The sequence below is a fragment of the Paramormyrops kingsleyae genome, chromosome 23, assembly GCF_048594095.1.
Source record: "Paramormyrops kingsleyae isolate MSU_618 chromosome 23, PKINGS_0.4, whole genome shotgun sequence".
Classification (NCBI taxonomy): Eukaryota; Metazoa; Chordata; class Actinopteri; order Osteoglossiformes; family Mormyridae; genus Paramormyrops; species Paramormyrops kingsleyae.
Genome location: NC_132819.1, coordinates 11,119,732 through 11,143,208, shown reverse-complemented (window position 1 = coordinate 11,143,208; position 23,477 = coordinate 11,119,732). Strand labels below are relative to the sequence as shown.

General features: G+C 41.8%; 2 protein-coding genes across 2 annotated transcripts in view; both read right to left on the bottom strand.

The window, feature by feature from the left end:
• The window catches only part of LOC111839753 (R-spondin-2-like), a 38,469-nt gene extending 26,972 nt beyond the window's left edge, over window positions 1–11,497 (bottom strand). Inside the window, exons 1-2 of the mRNA XM_023803978.2 lie at window positions 10,987–11,497; window positions 10,435–10,768 (exon numbers count right to left, since the gene is read on the bottom strand). Coding sequence (XP_023659746.1) covers window positions 10,435–10,528 — 94 coding nt within the window. The 5' untranslated portion in view covers window positions 10,529–10,768; window positions 10,987–11,497. The remainder of the gene's footprint in view (window positions 1–10,434; window positions 10,769–10,986) is intronic.
• A 1,047-nt stretch (window positions 11,498–12,544) lies between these two features.
• eif3eb (eukaryotic translation initiation factor 3, subunit E, b) overlaps window positions 12,545–23,477 on the bottom strand; it is a 29,839-nt gene continuing 18,906 nt past the window's right edge. Inside the window, exons 10-13 of the mRNA XM_023803980.2 lie at window positions 18,926–19,035; window positions 13,963–14,065; window positions 13,415–13,549; window positions 12,545–12,736 (exon numbers count right to left, since the gene is read on the bottom strand). Of these exons, the coding sequence (XP_023659748.1) occupies window positions 12,698–12,736; window positions 13,415–13,549; window positions 13,963–14,065; window positions 18,926–19,035 (387 nt within the window). The 3' untranslated portion in view covers window positions 12,545–12,697. The remainder of the gene's footprint in view (window positions 12,737–13,414; window positions 13,550–13,962; window positions 14,066–18,925; window positions 19,036–23,477) is intronic.

Here is a 23,477-nt window from a genome sequence, read left to right as displayed (position 1 = left end):
CATTGAAAGGCGCGCACACACACACAGACACACAGACACACACACACACACACACAGACACACACACAGACTCGGTACATAACTGACTGGGAGGCCAGTTTGAAAGCAGGAACTCCGGCATTCTGGGAAGTAGGCTCCTCCACATCCCATGCCTGGTGAATGGGGCTCGGCAAAACTGGGCAGCGAACCCAGTCAACTCGGCGCAGCCAGGCTGCCCTGGCGATCACGCCTCTCGCAGGTGTGAGAGATGAGTACGCCTGCCGTCTAATTTGGCAGAAAATCAGGGCGGACCTCACCTTCTCCCCATCACAGCTGGAAGCAGTCAGGATCAGGTTATATTTCTACCCTCCGATTACTGGAGCAGAAACGCACATGTTTACATTTAAGGCTAATCCTTCAGCTTTTAATGAACCTGCAGCCCTATTCTTCTGAGAAAGAAACGGGTCCTATTTATTTATTCAGAGTGCTGGTGTGAAACAGAAAGCATGATACGGCCTCTGTCCCCTGGTGGGACAGTAGGTTTCCTCAGTGGGGCACCTGGTTTTTGATAAATTTGGGGACAAAGGGTTTGTAGCATCAGTATCAAGCACTGAGCAGCAGGAAGCTGTCCCTTTGTTGTTTCCATGCTAATGGTTCTTCTCGCCCCCAAACTGAACAGCCAACTGAACCCCCGCTTCCTCTAACACAAACAGGTCACATTCATCTCCCTCTCTGTCCTTCTGCTTTAGAGTTACTCAGTAGCTTCTGCTGTCTCACACTTGTTCATCAAACATGACACACGCTACTCACATGAATATCCTCTTACAGCTGTGTCAGCGGAACGCGAACCTGCTGCTGTAAGGCACTGGAACACATCCCACCCATTCTTTCTGCTGATCCGTCTAGGCAGACAAGGGATTCTGTCCAAAGGATAATACACTGCTTTTTATGGACCAGAAAAATGAAATTCCTGAAAATTACAAGACTCATGAGCCCTAACATGGGTGTGTAATCCTTGAAATTAAACTTCATTGTAAACAATAAAATGTTGGCAACATACCACTACAGTGATGCACTACAGCACACGGATGAACTGCAAAGAAATGACAGAAAGTCTGCAAAACTACATGTTCTCTCTTTCGCATTTCTGTTCAACCCACAGCAGGCTTCCTGGGGATGATAAGTGAAGCGTTTCTCACTGAGCCCATCCATTCATCCGCTGACTATTTATCCAGCACAGGGCTGTGGGGGCGTGAGCTGCAGCCCATGTCAGGGAGCACAAGGCACAGAGCAGGGAAACGGCCGGCATGGGATGCCAGTGCATAGCAGGCCTCGCACTGCAGCCCTTTTAGAGACACCAGATCATCTACCTGAATGCCAGTACGTAATGGAGGGAGGCCAGGCAAGGATAGAGCATGCAGACTCCGCAATGCACAGAGTGAGGCAGGATCCAAACCCTCCTTTGTGGGGGTGTAAGGCAACAAGCACCACACCATAGCTGAGTCAATAAATAAAATTAGTCTGCCAATCTGTTATGATGTCACATTATATGCGGAGCCCATGTTAATTAACTACAGCTACCGATTGACGGCCCTGTGACATGATACAGATAGACGCCCAGAATCCCAGCAGCAGAGACACCCTTCCTTTCCTGACATCTGTCTATCCTGGTCCTTTGACGAGGGTTCCAGCCAGAGTTGGGTAATTCAGGTCCAGAGAGTAAAAGTCCAGACCAGCGTTTTGTTTCACCCAACCAGTTGAGAACTCTGTGACTGTGACTCTTTATGCTCAGCTGGTTGGTTGAAACAACATCTTGGTCTGGACTTTTTTTCTGGACTCTCTGTACCTGAATTACCCAACTCCGGTTCCAGCACCGTGAATTAATACTTCCACAAGCTGCAGCCAGTAGGTACGTAAGTATGAAAGGGAAGGCGACTGATGAGATACTTGCCTCATTCATTTTAGCAGCAAATCAGGCAACAGAGGTTCTCACTTTGACAGTTTAATATAAAAATGCATGCTGATGTAGCTCCTAGCTTTAAGTCACAGTAAGACAGTTTTGCTATCACAGGAGTGGCAGAGGAGAGAGTACAGTACTATGCAAAAGTCTTAGGCAGGCAAAGAAAATGCACTAGCACAGCTCATACAGCTAGTCAATCTGTCACTGACTTTTAAAACCAATTTATTTAATCATTTAATTGAGCTGTTGGTGAAATTTAACAAAATCATGGAACGGCTGAGGTGCCCCTGAGGAGAAGTTTGGAAACTGAAGCGGCGTTCATCTAGCCATCCAACTAGATATAGTAACTTTTTAGAAAACAGAAGAAATTATTACTAGTTTTCATTGTCTTACTCTTAATTTGCACATGTTCTAATGTTAAATTGTGTTTTTTGTTCTAAGTAAAGTACACTTGCTACCCAGATAAACAGCTTTAAACATTTCTTTGGACTGCCTAAGACTTTTGCACAGTACTGTATGTCTTTCAGATCTTTACTCCACAGCTGATTAAATTCTTTTTCTCTTGAAAAATGATGACAAGAGCTTAATTAAGCATGTCCAAAGCTCACAGATCGGAAATGAAAAATCCAGAGCAACTCTCTTGCTCTTTTGACTATTTTAAGCAATTTCAAGGCATTACATGAGTCTATTTGACCTTTTTCAGATTTTTCAGGCTTCTTACCACCTGGGTCCCTTATTCTGTGCTGATGTTTCGAGAAATTTCCATCTGCCCCAACTACAGACAATTGTTAGCTCATTCCACAAATCTCTGTGTATCACTACCCCTTTCTGTTTAAACATTCAGCTACATTTAAGACATAGATTTTGAAAACAAAATACCTGAAATTCATAACTTTTAGAGCATGAAAATCTACAACAAATGCACTTTTTACAATATGCAGTAAAAAGATAAAAACTAAGTTTTAAACCTTTAGCCAAAGAGGATTTTCATTATTCTAAGCAAAAAGCATTCCTCAGAAAAACAGGTACCATCCCCAACATCCTAAATCTCATCCAATCAGCTTCAATTAAGCTCATCCGACAGTGATAATTGTCCTCAGGAAATTAGATGACCTCAAATGGCCTCTCATATCCAGGTCCTTTCAGGAAGAGCTGTTTAAAATGGCACTAGACTAATGTTATTCCACTCACCAAGCTTCATATTACACTCTCGAACATCACTTCAATAGGCTCACCCAGCAGGAAGTTTCATATGGGCTTAATGAATCCACAGGAAGAGAACCCAGACTGATCTGGTGCTGACGGGACGGCTCCATGTGCAAAAATCGTCTCCGAGGCCGTCAACACCAGCCTACTCTACCCCACCCCACATTTCTTCCGGAATGGAGAAAGTTAAGCCACAAAAGTTGTGGTGCCTTCCCCATTTCCCGTCACAGTTTTGCATTACAGCATGAGTGTGAAGACCAGCGTTAACTACTAAACCTGAGAAAACAGGGCCTTTCAAAAATGCAGAGCTGCTGTCCTGCAAAGCATGAGTCTCTGAGCGACAAGCGAGGACGGATTCTCAGCTTTCAGAGGGTACCTGTCGTTTCCCAGCTTGGTAAAACAAAGATTTACATCATGAAATCAATTAGTCAAATTCTCAGCGACAACCTCTATCCCAAGCAATGTTTAATATTACAGAAAGTTTAATATTTATAGATGCAATTTAAGTCAAATAACACAAAGGTCCTGCAACAGCACCTCCTTGGGGACTTCAAGCCTTTCACCCACAAGTTCAACCACAACACATCCCTTGCGTGGCGATTCAGAGAACGAACAGGAAACTCGTCTGTGAAAACTTCAAATCCGAACATCTGGAATTAATGGCGGGGGTTCACACAAGCAAGAACCTCACCGTGTGCTACGTTCCTGAGAGATGCATGCCAAACCCACGAGGAGCAAGCGGAATGACTGCTCTACGTCAGTACGGCACCTTCTCCTGCACCCATGTCTTTCTCACCATGGACTGTGAACTTTGACCCTGAGATGTGCAAGATGAGACCATATCCAAGAACTGGCATTCCAACGTCCTCCACAGCGTTCCAGGGGAATTCCGAAGAATCTTCAAACACTCTATGCACTAACGAGGTGACCAATCGAAATCCGAGAGAGAATCTGCTAGACCAGGACATATCTAAGGGAAACCTGCTGCTTTATAGTCTCACAAACGTTTATAGCTCCTTGTCCCTTGGACACTTGCCGATTTATATGTGCAGACAGGGGATCATCGACCTGCAGTGATAGCCCAGTGTGACTCGCTCTTGTGGTCTCCTAGCCAAAGACAAGTCTGCACCAAGCGTGTCCTGTTTTGCCTCTTAATGTCCAGACTAGAAGCTTCCAGCTCATGATCAGATATTATACTGAAGGTCACTAATGATGCAGTGCTGCATGGCCCTATTGAGATCCCATTTTCAGCATTATCACCATTGTCCTACCCATCATCATCCTGCACCTCTTGTCTGGAGGATAACATCATAGTGCAGTATCACCTGAAAGGCCTCACTTTGGCCGGCATTCCTCTTTCCCAGGCCACTGGCCAAATGACTGTTATACCCAGGATGTTAATCTCCTGGCTAGATGTCCATAAGTGAGATATCCATACTAATCACTGCTGAATAAAATATCTGGCAACACTTTCTATGAATACCATGTCTACAAGAATCTATGAACACATTCATAACACATTATAATGCATTCATAAACTATTACAAATATGACTACAAATCTTTATTAAAAGGCATAACACATTATAGCCATGTTTATTATGCACTATTAATGCTTTATGAAGCCCTTATCTACATATTGCAGTACAAAGTCTCATACTGACCATTATAATGCATTATGAAGGTATCTGTAGTGCATTATAGCTGAGAGCTTCATTGGAGCTTATGATTATTTTATAATCAACACTATAATGCCTTATGACTGTCAATGGAAGATGCTGTAATGCTTTATTTATTGTTATACTATTATAATGCATTATGAAGGTATCTATTCCGTAAAATCCATTATAGATGACAGCTTTAAATAAAGTGTTACCAATCAATCTAAATACAGGCATTGCTGCCTCACACCTCCAGGATTGTGGATTTGAATCCAACTGCAGTGCTTGTGTAGAGTTTGTAAGCTCTCTTGGTGTTGCAAGGGTCCCTTCTGGGAATTCTGCTTCCCTGTGCAGCCAAAAACATGCAATGAGAAGATCTGGCATTTATTAGCTTCCTGTAGCATTTCACTGCACTGCAATAGACATGTACTGTACCCTGTGCCCCAGTACAGACCTCAGGCTAACACTATACCGGACAAGCAGCTGGAAGGTGGATATATTAAATATACGGCCAGTTTCCCAGGATGGTCTTAACTGATGTTAAAAAACTGGATTAGAAACCAAATGGTTGCAAGGCCTCAAGGAGACTCTAAGGTCGTAAAACTGGATTCACCTGTTATCAAAGCTCTATGTAAATTAGTCAGATTAATACAATTGAAAATACTTTATACTGGTGATGTACAGACATATTTTTTTATTGTACCGTTTGCTATAATTAATTTCCAACAAACTGAAAATTGTTCATTTTGATTTTTTTTTTTTTTTTGATGAACATAGTGATACTTATAGTTAGTTATACTTATCTGTTTTAAGTAATGAGACACCTTAGGTTCAAGTGAGATTCAACAGACATTCATTACCCCATGTGTGCTTGTAGGTTCAAGGAAGTTTTAAAAGAAACATCATTAACAAAATTCTGTCATGGATTAATTGGATCCGTTTCTGCTCTAAAGCGGCGATGGACTGGAAGGCCTGAGCAGCTCATCATGGAAGAGATCTGCTGAGTCACAGAATGTCACACAGAATGTCACAGCTGACATAGGTGCTTCGTCATCAGGAAGAACGGCAACACACGTTACAGGTCACTTCTTCCTGGGAAGCATTTGCACTTGTGTCCTGTTTTTAAGTTGTCAGCAGGTGGCATCATTAAGCAGGGAATGAGAGGGGGGGCACCCTCCCCTCCCCTCCCCTCCCCCCCCCCCCCCCCCATAGACAGGAGCGCTGTCAGCGCAGGCTAGGAGAGCACAAGGGCATTTAAATACCTTTCCAGTAATATAGGTTAGCTAATCCCTTTTGCCGTGACTCCTAAGGATGACAAATTCTGACAGAAACAGCACTGGCATCGTCAGAATCCATTATGGCCATAGGTGACAGCATTAATAGATGGTACAACATGACAGCTGTCACAAGCTGCCAATACCTGTCATCACTCAGTGTGATGACACATTAACATGAAAGGGCTATGATGGCACCATTGTAACAAATTTAAGGAAAGTAGCATCAACTCAGGTTCTGTTTTAATTAACCATGTGTGTGTGTGTGTGTGTGTGTACAGATCACTACTTCATGTAATTGACCCTATGATTCATCCTGCGGTTTCCTTACTGCTGTGAAATGCCTTTGATTCCTAATATTAGGACACTGAAGACACCATTTATAGACTACAGCTTTTAGATAGCCAGACTAAATAAATCTAATTCCTGTCGTAAAATTTTAAATGTTTGTTTAGGGCTAATTTCACCTTCAAAAGAAAACAGATCCCCTTTGTGAAATCAGCATGACCCGCACGTGACTTGGAGATGCCAAAACAAGCATAAAGTTATAGGAAATCAGAGATTTTACAACAACAGTCCAACACATTTGCTATGGTATGTTTAGAAGGACAGACTCTGGGCTCTGACACGCTCGTTTTCTTGGAAACCCCATCTTTAGCTGCTTCGCTCCTGCAATCACGTCTCGACGGCATCCCGCTCGTGCAGGTTCACTGGCCACTCACACCGGCTCGCCTCGCTCAGCCTCTGCCAGAAGGTTTGATCCCATTAAGAAAATTATGTTATGGAGCATCTGAGATCACACTCAGCCTGGTGGTGGGACGAGGGCAGCCAGGAAAAGGAATGATGCCAGCAGCCTGTGGTGATTTCCTGATTACTGGCAGATGGGCCCTGAGGTACAGGGAGCTGGAGGCAGACGAGTCCGAGACAAAGGTGTCATTTACAAGCCTGGGGACACGCCGTGAGCATCACCATCACCCCCCCTAGAGTGGCACCATTCCTCCACCACTTTTCAACATTTTCAGTGCTTTTTTCCTTAGTGCTGGAGATCACTACAGGTTACTCTCAGGACAAGCAGTGGTAATACTTGGCAAACATCAAAAAGAAAAAGAAAAATACTGATTACAAGTGTGCTGTGAGAAGACAGTAAGATTTTTGCATCTGACAGGGCAATAGAAGCCTGCTTGTTTAATCAAAGTGTCATTATTAAGTCTAGGGCATTTATTTCCAGAGAGTGAAACTAATGACAGTTACCACATGATTAAAGAGCAGACAATATTCACCCAATCGAGCTCGATAAGCCCAGTGGTATGTTGCTGCAGCAACCTTAAGAGCAGCTCTGACAGCCAAAACTCTGGAATGATCACCCACCACCTTGGTCCTAGGGTCACACACAAATGCTGACAGTTGAGCTTTATTGAATTCTTACCGTCATGTAAAAAGATTATGATAATGTAGCAGTAGTACACTCTTAATCTATGAATTAGTACACTCTTACTTAATCTATTAATGAAGCAGAAACTAAGTGTTAGTTACATAGTGATCCAATGTTTGCTCATCATTAATCGGTCATGATAGTTCATGTATTTCATTCAGTTACTATATTTGTTCATGATTTGTACTTGAGTTGTAACTAAGTTACTAAGTTACTTGTGCCCCCTCAAGTAAAGTGTTACCAAAATTAATTCTGGAGGTGCGTTTGTACACTAAAATGTAATAATTAAATGTAACTGTATCTCCAGGGACAGACTCCAGGCTTGTACTGGATAATCAGTGTTGGAAATAGGATAGATGTGACTGTTTAAAATCCCTTACAAATCTGAGCCCCAATTGTTTGTTTGAATATTTGATAGAAACATATTGCATCTGTAAGCTTAATTCACCCCCGCCGTGATCCTGTACTGGATAAGCAGATGGAAGATACTTGGATATTGAACTTGTAACAGTGAAAGATTTCTGCATCTTGTAAGTTTTATTAGCCCCAATGTACTGTATACAAACCCTGCACAAACTCATTAATGCAGAGACTGGCAGGGACACAATGTGCATGGTCCCATATTACCAGGAATGAGGACCGTCCATGTATGGGAGGCATTTGATTAATACCTGACCACCACCTGAAATGATGCACGACCCGACTTACCATCTGTATAATGCATTCAAAGCACTAATCAGGCACCAAGGCTAGAGAATCGGCACACCGTGGGGTGACTGACATCACATCCAGGGTTTGGCACTACAGCAGCGGTCCAAAACCCTGAACTCGTAGAACTTCAGAGGGTTACAGATGTTCCTGCATCTCATTTCTTCACTCATTGGACATAACTAGGCTCTGACTGACTTCTAAAGCTGCTTGACCCTTTCTGGAGTATTTCTGTAGGTGTGTAACTGTAATGGTAAACATGATGGACTAGGACACTGGGCCAAATGTAATTATGGTCAGTTATTAAATGTAATTACTTAATAGTTCAGAACCCCAGTACTATGATTGATTTATCCTGTTTAACTTGAATACATTTTCTTTTCACAATTGTCGAGGGACCTACATGAACCCACATGAGCTCAGATATTACTTTTAATTTTTGTTTCCATTAATATACACATAACAAGCCTCTCAGAGGAGCAGACCTTCAAAACTGTAAGCAGATGCAACATGTACTTGATCTGTTTTATAACAACTAAGTTTACTGATTTTCCTCACTGTGCAAGATTGTGCTGTGATTAACTCCCAAACTCCGCTGACCTTTCCAAATGATACATTTTTAAAGGTAACGATGGTAATCCATAATATTATGACTCATGAAATAATACAGTGCTAAATATAATTATGGTCAGTTATTAAATTTAATTACTTAATAGTCTGGAGTCCTTGTACCATGGTTGATTAATCCTGTTTAAGGTGAATATTAAATTTTTACGACTGCTGAGGGATGCAAACTAACCACATCCATTTCACCTAACACTTCAGTTTTTATTTTCATTACTGTACCTATAAAACTTCTTAACCGACCTAAACCTTAAAACCATAAACAGGTGTAACACTGACATCATTAACTTGTAAGAGCCCAATCAAATGGTAATTTACAGGGTTTTTTTGAACAGAAACTAGCAAACATGCCCAATGCCCCCCTTGGAACGTTATTGCAGATGCTTGGCTTTATGCTGGCCGCAGCGCTCTATGCTTATTTAAAGACACAGTACATACTTTATGGCTAGGACTCCAAGTGGCGGTGCCCCAAAGCCCTCGGGGTGGACCGGTACCCCCAGCGCCCCCCCCGTACCTCATCTCTTAAGTGCTGTACTGAAATAATCTCGCCAGTCTTAAGCAGTCGCACATGGCGTTTTAGGTGTCACTTGGGCGTTCATTAAGCCATATTATAAAACTTGCAGTACTTTGGAGACAGAGCGCTGGGTATCTCCGCTCGGTATAATTATGGCATGATTAAGAAAATACTGGATAAAAGTATGACTTCGAATAAGACAAAACACTTTACAGACTGGATCCTCCTCTAAAATATAACATCAAACAAAAATCCAAAACAAATACAATAAATCAGTCACATATTATGTAGCGGATGATTTACGCATCAATGAGCATTATTGCAAAGCAGTTATATTACAAATATAACCAGTTATACTTATGGTTAATGATGTATTTATTCTTTGATTTGACCTTCATGACGGCAATTTCCATAAAAGCGTTTTCAAGCTCAGGCTTGCCGTCTCTGGTACCGTGCGGTAAAAATGCAACAAGTTTTCACGCTATTAAGCATGTTTTACTATGTGCACCGCGGGCATTTCCATCTCCAAATTACGGGCGAACAGCCTGCGACTGCTGCCTCACTGTCAGCCCCATCAATATATTAACGTCGCAAACTCACCCTAATACATAAGAACATGTCCTGCGCGTATTTTATAATAGTACAGCATCAAATATTCATACTTAGTGTACCTGTCTAGTATCTTCACTTCGGATGGCTTGTCCCTGATACCTTAAAATCACTACATCATCGCCTTAGCTTGAAGGGTTCTCTCATGAGAACACGACAAGTTGTAATAATTCCAATTAAATTTGATAAATGATTTGCTAATATGACTAAACAAGCACTCGCGTATAATGACCTCCTTTATATACCTGGTCACAGCTGCCGTGCACATTTCCTCTACATCAGCAACACGATTTCTCCTAATAAAAATAAACGAGTGTATATCAATACAAAATCATTTGCAGGTAGACTATACACACGGAATACTTCATATAGACCTACTTATTTAAAGAAGCAACTTTTTCCCCCTCGTTCGATGCAGATGTACAGTGTGTGCGATACAACGAATCATACAGTGAATCTTACACTGACCTCTTTTGCTCCTTTTCCAGTGGTGCGGCTGACAGTGACTATGATCCACGCAGTTCAGGACGATAAGAGCCAAAGAGAAAAGTCGAAACTGCATCTGGACAGCTGTGCCTGAGCTCTTCACACCCGAATCACAAGTGTCAATATTACTATAATTTTCCGCTCTTCTTCCTCCTTTTATACGTAGTTTTTATGCAGAAGTCTTCGAAGAAAAAAAAAATCAGATCATATGCGGATTCCAAAAAGTCACAGACGAGCCGCGACAATTTCGTTTAAAGTCTTTAAGGGATAACATTTTATGAGGCGCGTAAAATTGTCCTGGATGTCCCCTCGTTTGCTGTAAAACAAAAGGAACATGCACATATCATGTAGATTCTAGCAACCAAAAGAATTTACCGACTTGATGATGATTCGGCTGAGTTATTGTCCAAAATTTTGCGCTGCATTTAAAACCACATTTTAATCGGGTAGTTACAGGGATTCAGATCATTGCAAGCGATTTTCTTTGCGCACTGTTTAGCACGGCAGATATTTTAATTGCGCAGATTGAATTACCTTTATTAATTAGAGGCGAGTCCGCTTCACTAAGCTGCAGCTCCTTCTGTAAAACTGCGAGCTCGGCGCAGGCAGCATCTCTCCTGCGCGAAAGTTGGTCAACAGATCTGTTTGGAGTACAACCTTTCCCCTCAACCACTCGTTTCAAATAACCCTTTCATCCTCCGATCTCCTGATTGAAAGCTTGTCCTTATTTAGAATCGCGGTCACTTATGATAACCTACAATTAAAACCTTATAGCAGCTTTATTCGCAGCAGACAAATGGAGGAACAAGCATCCTGATTTTGAATAGTTTACATCTGCGCTCGGTTGAGGTTAAGTAGTACCATAGGTTTTCATAGTTTGTCTTTTTTTTAGTTGGGCGTTTGTTCGTCTCACATGAGGATGTGGGGTTCTCTTAGACGACATGCATGTTTTTAAAAACCCCCCGTGGGTCTTGACTCATACTTTTCCTCTCCTTTGCAGAGATTTTTGAAAATGACACGCGTTTCATTGCCGGTCGCCGCGCTCCCCGGGGTCCTAGCGCTCGGTGGGGCATCTCAGCCCTGCATTCATCCAGATACACAGTCCTAGCGCAGACTAAATACCAATTTTTACACCGCCAGCTAAGTTTTCACCTCGATTTATCATCATCTAAAAAGGTATTACGTACATGGATCCACGAAAGAGTGCCAAGTAGTAAATTCTGGGACAATTAGTAGCCTATGTGTAATATTTCCCTAGTGTCACTGTCTGATATTCTCTCAAAATTTACATTAAATTACAACGTCTTTGTAAACGGAAACAGCTCAGACATTGGTGCGTATCATTTGCTTGTTTCTGAGTTGGCATGTAAACCAGTTCTGAATAATGCAGGGATTTCTGTCGGCCGACTGTAACATATCCATTATTTTCCCAAAGAGCCTGATAACAATACAAGAGGAATCAAATATAAAAGCTGCTGTATTTGGTGAATACGTATGAATTAAATGAACCAGTTAAATAAGTAAAAGAAAAACAGCCTTTAAAGTAAATTGAGAATATTGCCATACGACCATCAGTACGGAATATTATATATAAACCAATTAATGACTGTAGATACAATTAAAGGTTTTACACCGTTACTCCTTTACAACTAACACGAGCTTAATGCAAAGCCGGAAGACGTTTTAAATCTTCAAATTATTTTTATTTTTGTAGTACAAGGTTAAAATTGCTTTGCCAAATTTGGCCACTAGATGTGGTGCTCAATCTTAAGTACGAAAGTAGTGTTAATTTCTCGTTTCTCGTAGCCTATTAAGTAACACACAGATGTGTATATATACACATACACACACTTCAGTAAAAAGACACTATATATAACAAGTATTAAGGAAGCGCTTTCAGAAAACCAAAAGGGTGACAATGACAGACATTTCTGACCGGTTACTGTCATACTTGAATTTCATCCAGAAAAATACACCAAGCCACAGAACATATCCATCATTACAGAGCAAGGACATACTGCATCGCTAAAAATGAGTCTTACATTGGAATTCCATTTATTCATATAAAGAAATAAATCAAGGAGACGTCAAACCAGTTTGAAGAAATGTTTATTGAACAAAAAATGACCTGGTGTGAGAAACTACTGTCAGATGTACCAAAAATGCAAGCTTCTGCTGCCTGGATGGTCTGGTGGGGGTGGGGAAGGGGGGGGGGGGCAAAGTTCTTCATCCTCATTTACTTAATTTAATAAAAACCAGAATCTTGGGCGGCCCAGTTTGGAGTCTGAAAAACATGACAGGAAAAACAAGATGATAATTCTTTATCCGCAGAGGGGAAAAAAAGAGAAGCTTTTCTTGTTCAGGGCTAAATTTGAAATTTGAATCAGGATTAAGTGTTGCCTAAAACATCTTCAGAATCAGTACAATCACTAATGAAAGCAGCCCTCGCTGTGTTTAATTAGCACAAACATCGCCTTCTTCACTTTTCAGCCATTACAAGATACCCAAAGCCCCTGCAACCCACACATTAAAAAGGCTGCAACTCAGGGCTGGGGGGGGGGGGGGGGGGGGCGGGGGGCGGCAGCACAGATCTGTACTGGGTCTCTGAGAACTTCAAAAAGCATTTCATGCACCAAAACTAGTCTTCAAACTTTACAGATCCATGCAAAGCAGCACTAAGCACGTTGGTTTAAAAAGTGCGTGTGAGAGAGAGACAGTTTTATTTTCGCCTGCTGACTGTCAGCAGAGCCCAAGTTCTGAAGTATCACTGGCAGTGCGATAAAAGCTTTAGTTGTGTGAAGCAGGGACACCAGCAATTCTGCACATTACCCAGGGCCCACTGCAGAGCTTTCATTTAAGAAACAGGACTGATAAGCAGCAGGAAGACCTTCCAGGTCGCCTCTCAGGACTGCAGTCAAAACGAACATTTAATAATAATAAAAAAAAAAAAAACGACACTCGCCTCGTTTCGATTGTTGTGGTTCAGTTTCTTCTCGATGTTCATGGCCAGCATCTGACTGCGGAAGGACAGGCTTTTGGTCTTCTCAATCACCTGCTGATAGGGTGACACGGCGTTGTTCCCCATCACCACGTGGCCCTGAAACGCCGAAGGGAGGCACGTCAAGACGAGTCGTGCAGAGGGTCCGTGCGGTTGCCACGGTTGCACGCAATACCAAAGTGAAGCTGAGGAAGAGCAGGCTTCCCAATTCCATGGAGCACCACCTCTGTGAGAGGGTAAGGCCCGTCTGGCTCGAATTAATCTACTACCACTGAGACTCTTTCTGGAAAAAAACTTTAGACGTCTCTGTACTGTATCCTAGCATGCGTTTCCCCATTATACTCGATTAAGCGTGTGCGTGCATCCACACAAGCCCATCCTTCGCTGCCCTCCTAGGAAAAGACAGAAAACGCCCTGCCAGGACCTAATCTATTTTCCAAGCTGCACCTCTCATAACGAGAAGGCTAGACCCTCCAAAATGGAACATCTCAGGGAAAAGGAAACAGCCTCACCAGTTTGGAGTCTATTTTTGCGTCCAGCCTGGCATTGCGGATGAGGTTGACGATCCATCTCTCTGCCTCGTCGGGGGTCATGTTCAGCTTGTCCGCCAGCATGCTGAAATGTGAGAATCGCCGTGATGCTGGCGTTCAGCGAGACAAGACCAAGCTACTGCCCTCAGCTTTCAGCAAAGCCTACATTTAACTCAATATACACTGAGCTAAGCCATTAAAAAACAAAAAAGAAATTGTCTCTTTAGACCATCACACAATTTTTCCCCACATTATTTAATTGTAACATTTTTTCAAAAAAAGTCTCAAGTTTGTGAGAATGACCCATTTCAACATTTGTTTAATGGTTTAACTTAAACTTATGATGTACAGATAACTTCAGCTAATAATTAAACAGGATATATAAAAACTACTTGTACAGCAGTTAAAACAGCAAAAGGAAAGGCAAGAACACACATCTACACACAGAGTCTCAGCAGAACATACATGCATAACTATGTGCAACAAGGCTGGAATCTTCACATAATTCTGAATCTGTCCATTTCCATCTCTGTTATTCCCCCCTTTCCAGAAACAGAGGGGCGGGGAGGAGATCTCTGACAGCACCATGCCAAGCTGCTCTCACACTCATTTTCCGACAATCGTTCCCTTGACTGGTCGATTCCCGCCGGGATAATAAGAAAGGTCATTTCACGGTGGTTTGGGGCGCGGATTGTTTCCACGAGCTGTGAAGGCAAGGCACTGGGCAGGAGTGTGGGACACGGCGAGAATGCCGGGGGGGGGGGGGGTGCGGCACTGGGCAGGAGTATGGGACACGGCGAGAATGCCGGGGGGGGGGGGGGGGGGGGGCGGGTACTGGGCAGGAGTGTGGGACACGGCGAGAATGCGGGGGGGGGGGGGGGGGGCGGCACTGGGCAGGAGTGTGGGACACGGCGAGAATGCGGGGGGGGGGGGCGGCACTGGGCAGGAGTGTGGGACACGGCGAGAATGCCGGAGGGGGGCGGCACTGGGCAGGCACTCAGCCGTGGGGCAGCTGTCAGTCTCGCTTAAAGAAGATAATGCCAAATGGGGGGGGGGGGGGGGGGGCAGTGTCCTCAAGACTCTAAGAAGAAGGTGGGAGACTCTCAGCACATCCCAATATTTAGCAGAGCGAGACCCTGACAAGGTAACCGAGGAGATATTAACTTAATAACAGACCAGTCACCGCAGGAAACATGCACTGGCAGTTCTTCCAAGTTACACACGGCTTCAGGCGTTGTAGGGCTGGTTTAGAAAGGGGGGGGGGGGCGGCGGGGAAAGCGGTGATAACCTCCACAAAAGGTGGGCAGCTGTGCGGTACCAAAATGGAAAAACTAAATCAAATTAAAGGAAAAGACAACAGATGCTCTGTGAAACGTGGACGGTGTTTCCGAGCTGGATCTCAGGATGTGCATGACTACAGGTCTTTGCAATGAAGGACAGGATGGGCTTGGAATGTTTAAATTCCCATTCTATCCCACCAAATGTATCCAGAGAAAGTTTACAACAAAGCAAAATGGCTCTTTGTCTTTCAGACTCTTAAGACACTGCTTTGAAAACATTTTACATGCTCTGCAAGATCACTTGCACATTGGTGACTTCAAACAAGTTCGCTGTGATGTCAGGACCAGGGCAAAACCCGCTGGTTTAGAGCACTGGTGAAATGCTCACTGGGGACCGTATGAAATGGCCGACTACCAACCGTGATCCATACCAGGAAGGAAAACATGACCAAAAAAAAACAAACACTCATTACCTTATCCATATTATATATATAATAAAAAAAAAAAACACAAAAAAACAAAATGGTGTGGATCTAACCACAGTGAATAGTTTAATACGTATATCTAATTTCCTCTAAGATTATTTACTTGGAACAGTATTGTATGGAAATACCGTTTTCTCGTGAGAATGGAATAATTTTCTTGAGATTGAGAGAATGAATATTGTTTTCTCGTGATAAAATAATTACAAGGATAAACACAGTACCTAATGCTTATCATATTACAGCCACAGTGGGTGACTGGGAGTTATCCTCTTTGGAATGGCAGTAGAGTCGGAATATATTGATCAGCGCAATCAAGGCTTGACGCAGGCTAAAGTAGTTTTATGCCTTGCTTTTGAAAATATTAACATTTGTGTTCATCCACGTGAGCCTGATGTCACTGTGTAATATCGCGTCTCGTAATATTTGATTTAGAGTTTCCTCAGGTCTTTCAAGTCCGTGATGAAGGGATCCATACTGCAACTTATGAATAACACACGTAATCTTTGCTGTCACGATACCATCTGTCCATTTTCTACACCCAATTGTCCTATGCAGGGTCTTGGAGTTCCAGAGTCTATTCCGGAAGCTACAGACACAAGGAAGGGAATAACCCAGGATGGGGCACCAACCCATCGCAGGGCACAGTCACACAACATCCACACACACATGCACACCTACGGGCAATTCGGTAACTCCGATTAACCACAGCAAGTTTTTGGCCTGTGGAGGGGAAAACAGAAGACCGAGAGGAAAATTCCAAGCAGAGCAGTTGGACCCTGATTCTGAAACATCGGAATATTTAACCATGTGTTGCTGCTGACGTAAGACTCGGGTCATTCGGCTGTCAGTCAGAACCAGCCTTTCCTCCATCCTGGGGCTGGTACTGGGTTCGCTGCCCTTTCAAAGCTTGCTTAAAGTGCATCATAAATGAGAGCTTCATAAAGCATTCATAAGGCATAAAACACATGGCTATAACGTTATGCCTTTTTATAAATAGTTATAGCTGTCTTTATAATACCTTCAAAATGAATTCTTAAAGTATATATTACACTTTGAGTAAAGCGTTACCGGAAATTATTCTGTAATCACGAGAATACAATAAAAAAATATAACTAAAAGATAATAATCCATGGCATTTCTCAAATTCTGTAGCATTCCGTAGCATTGTACCCACAGAGGTTAATACATTAATACCATTTACCAGTGACCCATAATAGCCCAAGGTTAGATGACTGCCGGCTTGTATTAAACACAGAACACTTTTACAAATCAAATTCAACACAGAGGAATGCCCCATACCCCATGATAAAACCTGCAGGTCCTTCCCCCTAAGGTCTAACAGGCTGTTCTTATGTGCCTCTTCTGTGAACAAGCTTTGAAAGGGCAGCGAACCCAGTACCAGCCCCAGGATGGAGGAAAGGCTGGTTCTGACTGACAGCCAAATGACCCGAGTCTTACGTCAGCAGTAACACACGGTTACATATTCCTATGTTCGGGCACTCAGAATCAGGGCCCAACTCGTCAGCTTGGAATTTATATTGATTCTTTGAGAAACCAGACTAGATGCACAGTCTCCAAGTAATGCAATTATACTGCAGAATTACCCTTTTCACACAAAGGTACAATTCCAGTGACTGCAAATGAGCAAAATGTAAATGACAGATAGCAGTGAAAGAATGAATCAGCATATAACATGCCGCCAGGCTTCCTGAGGCATCCAAGTTCGACGCCTCATTCTTTGGGTCGAAGAATCCACATACAAGACACACGCAAAGAGGAGGAGCCCTTTTCGGGTTTCACTGTGTAAAGGGGGCTTAAGGTAGTCTGGGCTAAATATAAGCGAATAAAGTCCATCTAGCTCAGACTACCTTAAATCCAACAAGTTATCTGACTCAGCAAGAAATCCTGCTTTGTGGAACACCCCCAAAGAGTCCCCCGTAAGAGGCAGGCAGCACCTGAAGACCCGGCCTCAATGCGACGCCAAAAGCTCCACTGGAAGAACCAGATCCAATAATGCTATAAGGCCGATTGCGTCTTGCAGAGTTCATTTCGTAAAAGGAAATCAAAACCGTAGGAGACTTGCCCATTTTACATAGCGGAAAGCCAAATGATTAAAACAAGGATACAAGGCAGAGTAAAGGAAGGTCTGGAGACAATCAGGCTACTGGTCGTTAGCTCAAATCCTGGTATTTTCTGCCCCGCTTTTAACATAACACCGCCCCACACATGTCAACACAAACTGCATACAAGCAAACCACCTACCAAAGAAGAATCTTATTTTGTCATCACAGTATCATGACTAACAGCAGGCGGCCGACAAATCTTGATTCATGGCCCTTGAGGTTGTACTAACTTCCCAGCATTCAGTGTGATCATCGGACTACAGATGAATCTCAAAATACCCCGTTTGCCTCCAGGTGGTTTGGTACCCAGCGAATGCACCGATAACGGCAGCAGCTTTCAACTCGACCGCTAGCCTACCACAGGTATGCAGTTCCCTGATGAAAATAATGGTTTAATCAGACCGAAAGAAGCCACACATCATAACACTGTGTGTGTTCTCTGTCTCACCTCCAAGACCGATCTCTTCCTATGGAACAGTTTCAGATACAGGTTTAATATTACAATTACGCTTCCACCACTCACTAATGCAATTCCACTAAACTAAAAAAACGAATAGCAGCAATCAGCATCCAAACATATGGGCAACCAAACATCCCTTCAATATCCGGCAGTAAAAGCCAGATTGATTTTTCCTTCTTTAATGCATAATTAACAAAAACCACTCAAAAGCCCACAGCAGATAAATTACTGAGCCAACAGCTTTCAAGTTAAATATTTAGGTTAACACACATCTTGCTCTATCTCCTCTAACCCACTGGCCTGCAATAATTGGATTAGTGCTGCAGATCTCAATTATGAAAGTACAATCATATTTAACACCCTTTGGACTGTTAAACATTTTGTCTAACAGTTACTTGGTCGGCCAGACTGGGGGACCCACAGAAGACCCACCAAAGCAGACAAAACCAAGCACGGAACCTCAAAGCCAGGTCTCAGAACTGCCAAGAACTGCCCACTACAGATGCTGTGCTGGATGGACCCACCTTTGGATACTATGATTTCTTGAAGGTACAAAAAAAAATTTCAGGGCCCTCTTGACATCTAGATAGGACTCACCTGATGCTGATGCACTGGTGGATACGGCAGAAGGTCTCAAAGATGAAGAGGCGAGCGTTCTCAATAAAGTCCTCCAGACAAGCCACCAAGAAGAAGTCGTTCACCAGCACCTGCAGGACAACAGTGACGGAAATGAGCCCAAAACCAGCGGAACTCCATTACAATGCCAAGAACGACATGCACGGAGAGAAAGAACTAGGCTCGGAAGGTTGGACATCATTGTTCACATAAAATTTGAATCGTAAAAAATATTTCTATAAATCATTGGCAAAAATTCATGTTCGAATTTTTAAAGATTCATGTAGGGTACTATTAGTATACGCGTCTTTCCTTATTTTTGTTGTCCCTAAATGGGGCCGCATACTTCAAATGAAATCAATGTAGTTTTAAGAAGCCTCAGCACATCACCTGTGCAGGGCCCCCAAGGCAAAATTTTTTTGTTCAGATCCCACCCACGGTCCACGATAGGATCACATAATGTGACACTGTGGGGTTGATCAGCAAGACCAACCATACAGTCACCGGCTTGCTTTGAAACCACACAATTAAAATGACCTCTATACCTTAAACTGTTAAAAGACATAATGCATTATTTCTTTAATCGCGTTAATGCATGCAGTATTTTGATACCCAAATGGGAGAGTAGTATGAGCATAGATTTTAATGGAGACCAATAATATTCCTTCCTGGTAGCAAACAATGCAAGAGTTTAGGTCATTATGTTGCACAGAATCCCAAAATTCACACCTAAAAAATCCTCTATTCTCCAACCCCACCACTGTGAGAGGAAAAGTGCAGATTGATGATCGTTTTTCCCCTGAAATAAATGTAAATAGCTGTATACAGTCTAAGATGTATTTAAGACGAAGATGCAATCTAATTCGCCAGGCGTCTCTCTGAGTTAGCATCTCACAAGAAAGGTGTGCTGCCGGGTTCAATTCATTTAAGAAAAATTGCCAGACAGAGACATGCATAGGATAAAAATACCACACTCTGCAGTATGTTTTATTTTGTTGAAGGCGTAGAAGTTAAAATCTTAAGATTTTTCATGTTATTACACTTACATTCAGAGGTTATCAGGTTTCCACTTTTACAGGCATTTGGTAATTTCATTTTATATTTTAGATCACATGGTCAGGATTGAATAGTGTGGAGTACATGCAATTATATGTAAATATATATTGCCAGTGATTCACCAAGGTGTGCGAATAAGTAATTAACATCCATATTTATAATACATTGAACTTTTGTTGCCACCTGCTCATTCTAACCTTTTTGAAAGCACTGAAATTTAGCTTGTACTTGCTTGCAATGAGTATTTTTTTTTAAATGAATGATCTGTATGACAAGTTTAAATTAAACCATAAAACAAATATTGAAATATGGGTCAACTTCAAATTTTTTTGAAAAATGTCACAATGAGTTTGTTTTTGTAGAACAATTGATATTACTATAACCTTTATAGATATATTAAGTATGTCCATTTCCCCCAAAATTTTGCCAAAAATCAAATAACTTTTTTGCATGTAACCACAATAAACAATCAATAAACCCATATTTCAATGCAAGATGATTTCTTAAAATGCTTTCTCATGTTCTCATCTCTGTAACTCTTGCCCCGGATTTATTAAATGTTTTTGTTTTAATTTGTGGATTCAATCTATGCATATTCATGATTGCAAAAGTTTTAAATGTTAGGTGCGATTAATCGCAATTAAACCACAAAACACTGTGTGATTAGTTTTTTTTCCCCGATTCACAGTCCTAATAGAGTAAATTAATATGTGCATTCATGTATTCATGTTGTAAGTAGTATATGTCGTAACTAACATTTGTCATGGGAATGAGAGCTTCATTAGCATGTAAACATAAGTCTCAGGTAAATCGATTTCTCTTTGCTGCTGCTAGAATTAGAGTGAAAGAGGTAAAAAAAAAAAAAAAAAATAGAGCAACTTCCATGTCCTTTATCAAAATGATTAACACACTATCTACAATATGTTTATTTGCGTAATGTATGCGGGTCTACTGCATCGAAAACATTCTGTATCTTCAATTTTTTTTTTTTTACCCTCTGGAGTCAACAATGCCACGTGTGGAATAGAATCAAAATCTCACCAACAAGTTTTGTCCTAGAAACATGAAACATGAAACATGCCCCCGGAAACCTTGAACGGACTACTTTTAAAATATATATGCGGCTAAATATGTTTTAGAGCTTTGTGAGGAAAATAAAGAACAACAGAGTCAGGAAGCAGTGCCGATCACCCACCCATTTGCAAATAGTGCTATTCATATGATAACAATATGGTAATCTGGCAATTATTATAACCTGAAAATGCCTGATTTTTACGCCTTTAAATAAAAGCTCATGGCTGGATTGTGTTTACAATAAAAGAGGAGCTACAACTTTTTATTTTGTGATGTGGGATAGTTTTCACTGAGGAGATGCATCTATTCATGACAGGATAACTGCAAATTCAGATAAACAGTAAATTTTGTTATAGTTTAGTGGGGTGTGCCATTTAGGCTAACGCAGTGAACGACGTGGTATATTTCGACTCAAATTTTTAACTGGCATAATTATGAGCGAGTAAACAATAAAAAAGGTGTGTTAACAGCGTTTAGGTGTGTTTACCCTCCTCTACATCCCTGATTGCAACCAGAACACTCTAATCATTTTTAATACTGTTATGTAACAGTCTAGGGTTTTTGAATCAACCCATATTACTGTATATGTAATACAGGATTTATATTTGAAAAGGGAACAACAGTGTTTGAGATTCATGGTATGTCAGGTCCATTTGCCAATCTCTCCTTATTCAACCATGCCGAGGTAGTCAGATTTTCATCTTCATTCTATGGTGCCTTTAAAAATTGTCAAAGTATCCTTTGACCATATTATCTACTCAGTGTTGTGCTATATGTGATACTTAAGTAAAACGGATCAAGCCAAGACAACGGACAGCTGCAAAAGTTTCAGTGTCCGTCTTTGCAGTGTCTGTCTCCTTGGCAATAGATCTGCTCTTCTCTGATTGGTTGCTGATTAAGTGCCTTAATTAGTTGCCCTGTTTTTCACTTTGTTGCTTGTTGCTGGGAACAATGCTCAAAACGTTGCCCAATGTATAATCACCCTAAGGGATCAGTCACTAGGGGCAGACTTCTGTGAATATATTCTGCTAGTCAGATTGGCTGAAGCTGGTTAGTGTGAGGAGTCTGGAAAATGAGCAAATAGACAGATTCAACAACGTTAACATTAGATGTAGCATGAAGCATAGGCAGCATTTCATTGCGTGATGATGTTTTAAGTTTTATCCTCATAGACCTTTGACATTTTATCAGATATCTTATCGTCAGGTTTAGATTGTTTTTCTTGTTGCCGCTATTTTTTTTCTTTAACTTGTGTAAGAAATGCTGTAACTAGCTGCTAATCTCTGCAGATTTCCGTGGATCATAAGCAATAAAAGGTAGAACAGGCTAATACCGGCTGGCTGCCGTTTCTGTCCAGTGGGTTGCTAAATAAACAAAAATGTGTTATTTTATATTATCGTCTCCTCGTCATTTTCCAGTAGCAGTCTAACGTTACAGGTTTCACCTTTCATGGCCAGTTGCACACAATGGGCTTAGGGTACTGCGCAATGATGGGCTGGGTCTGTAGTACTATTGTATAATTAATGTGTGAATTTCTTCAAATGAAGAATCTGTTATAAAAATTGTAATGCTTTTTTTTTTTTTTTAATGAGTTTCTGTGGCCTAGGAAGAACAGAGGAGGAGTTCCCAAATGAAGGTCAAACAGCAGCAAACAGATACTGTTGTGTATAAGCAACAGAAACTCTGCTCCTGTTCAAAACATATTTTAATTATTCTGCTGTGTTATCATAAGTTAATTAACACTGTCACCGCATAGTGTTACTTTAACAAACTGCACATATTTATGCTGCCAAATAGGACAATGTTGAGTCCATCTGGTTCTCAATTCCCCACGGATCACAAATTACCAGAAGTTTAAAAAGACAACAAAATAGTAACGACTATTTCAGTGGCTTTTTCAAGGTTTCTCTGGTACTAGAACGCAATGGACACAATCACCAACACGCCTTGACACATCCTCACATCCTCCGGCCTCGGGGTCTGGATGGAGGCCGGGGCCCTTCGGTGACCTTCTCATCTGCTAGCCAGCCCCCCCCCCATCACACAGCGATTCCACCAGGGCAACGAGAGCAGCGGCAACGCGAAACTGCGGCTGACAGACCCCACAGAGTTCCAGGAGAGAAGAGCCCTTACTTTTCTGCTCAATTACAATAACCCAATTTGTGAGCCAGACAGAATATCAACACATTTGCATATATATATATATATTTTTTTAACAATCAGTCCATTGCAGCACAGAAATTGATGGACAGTTCCATGGTGTTTGTCACGGGGAGAAAATGATCATGGTATGAGACACAAACACTAAATGAAGCCCATCGATCGAGACATTTGCCCAGATTTCTAAAATTTATGGCAAAATATTACATTACAGATGTGTAGGAAAGTGACTTCCTTGCAAATT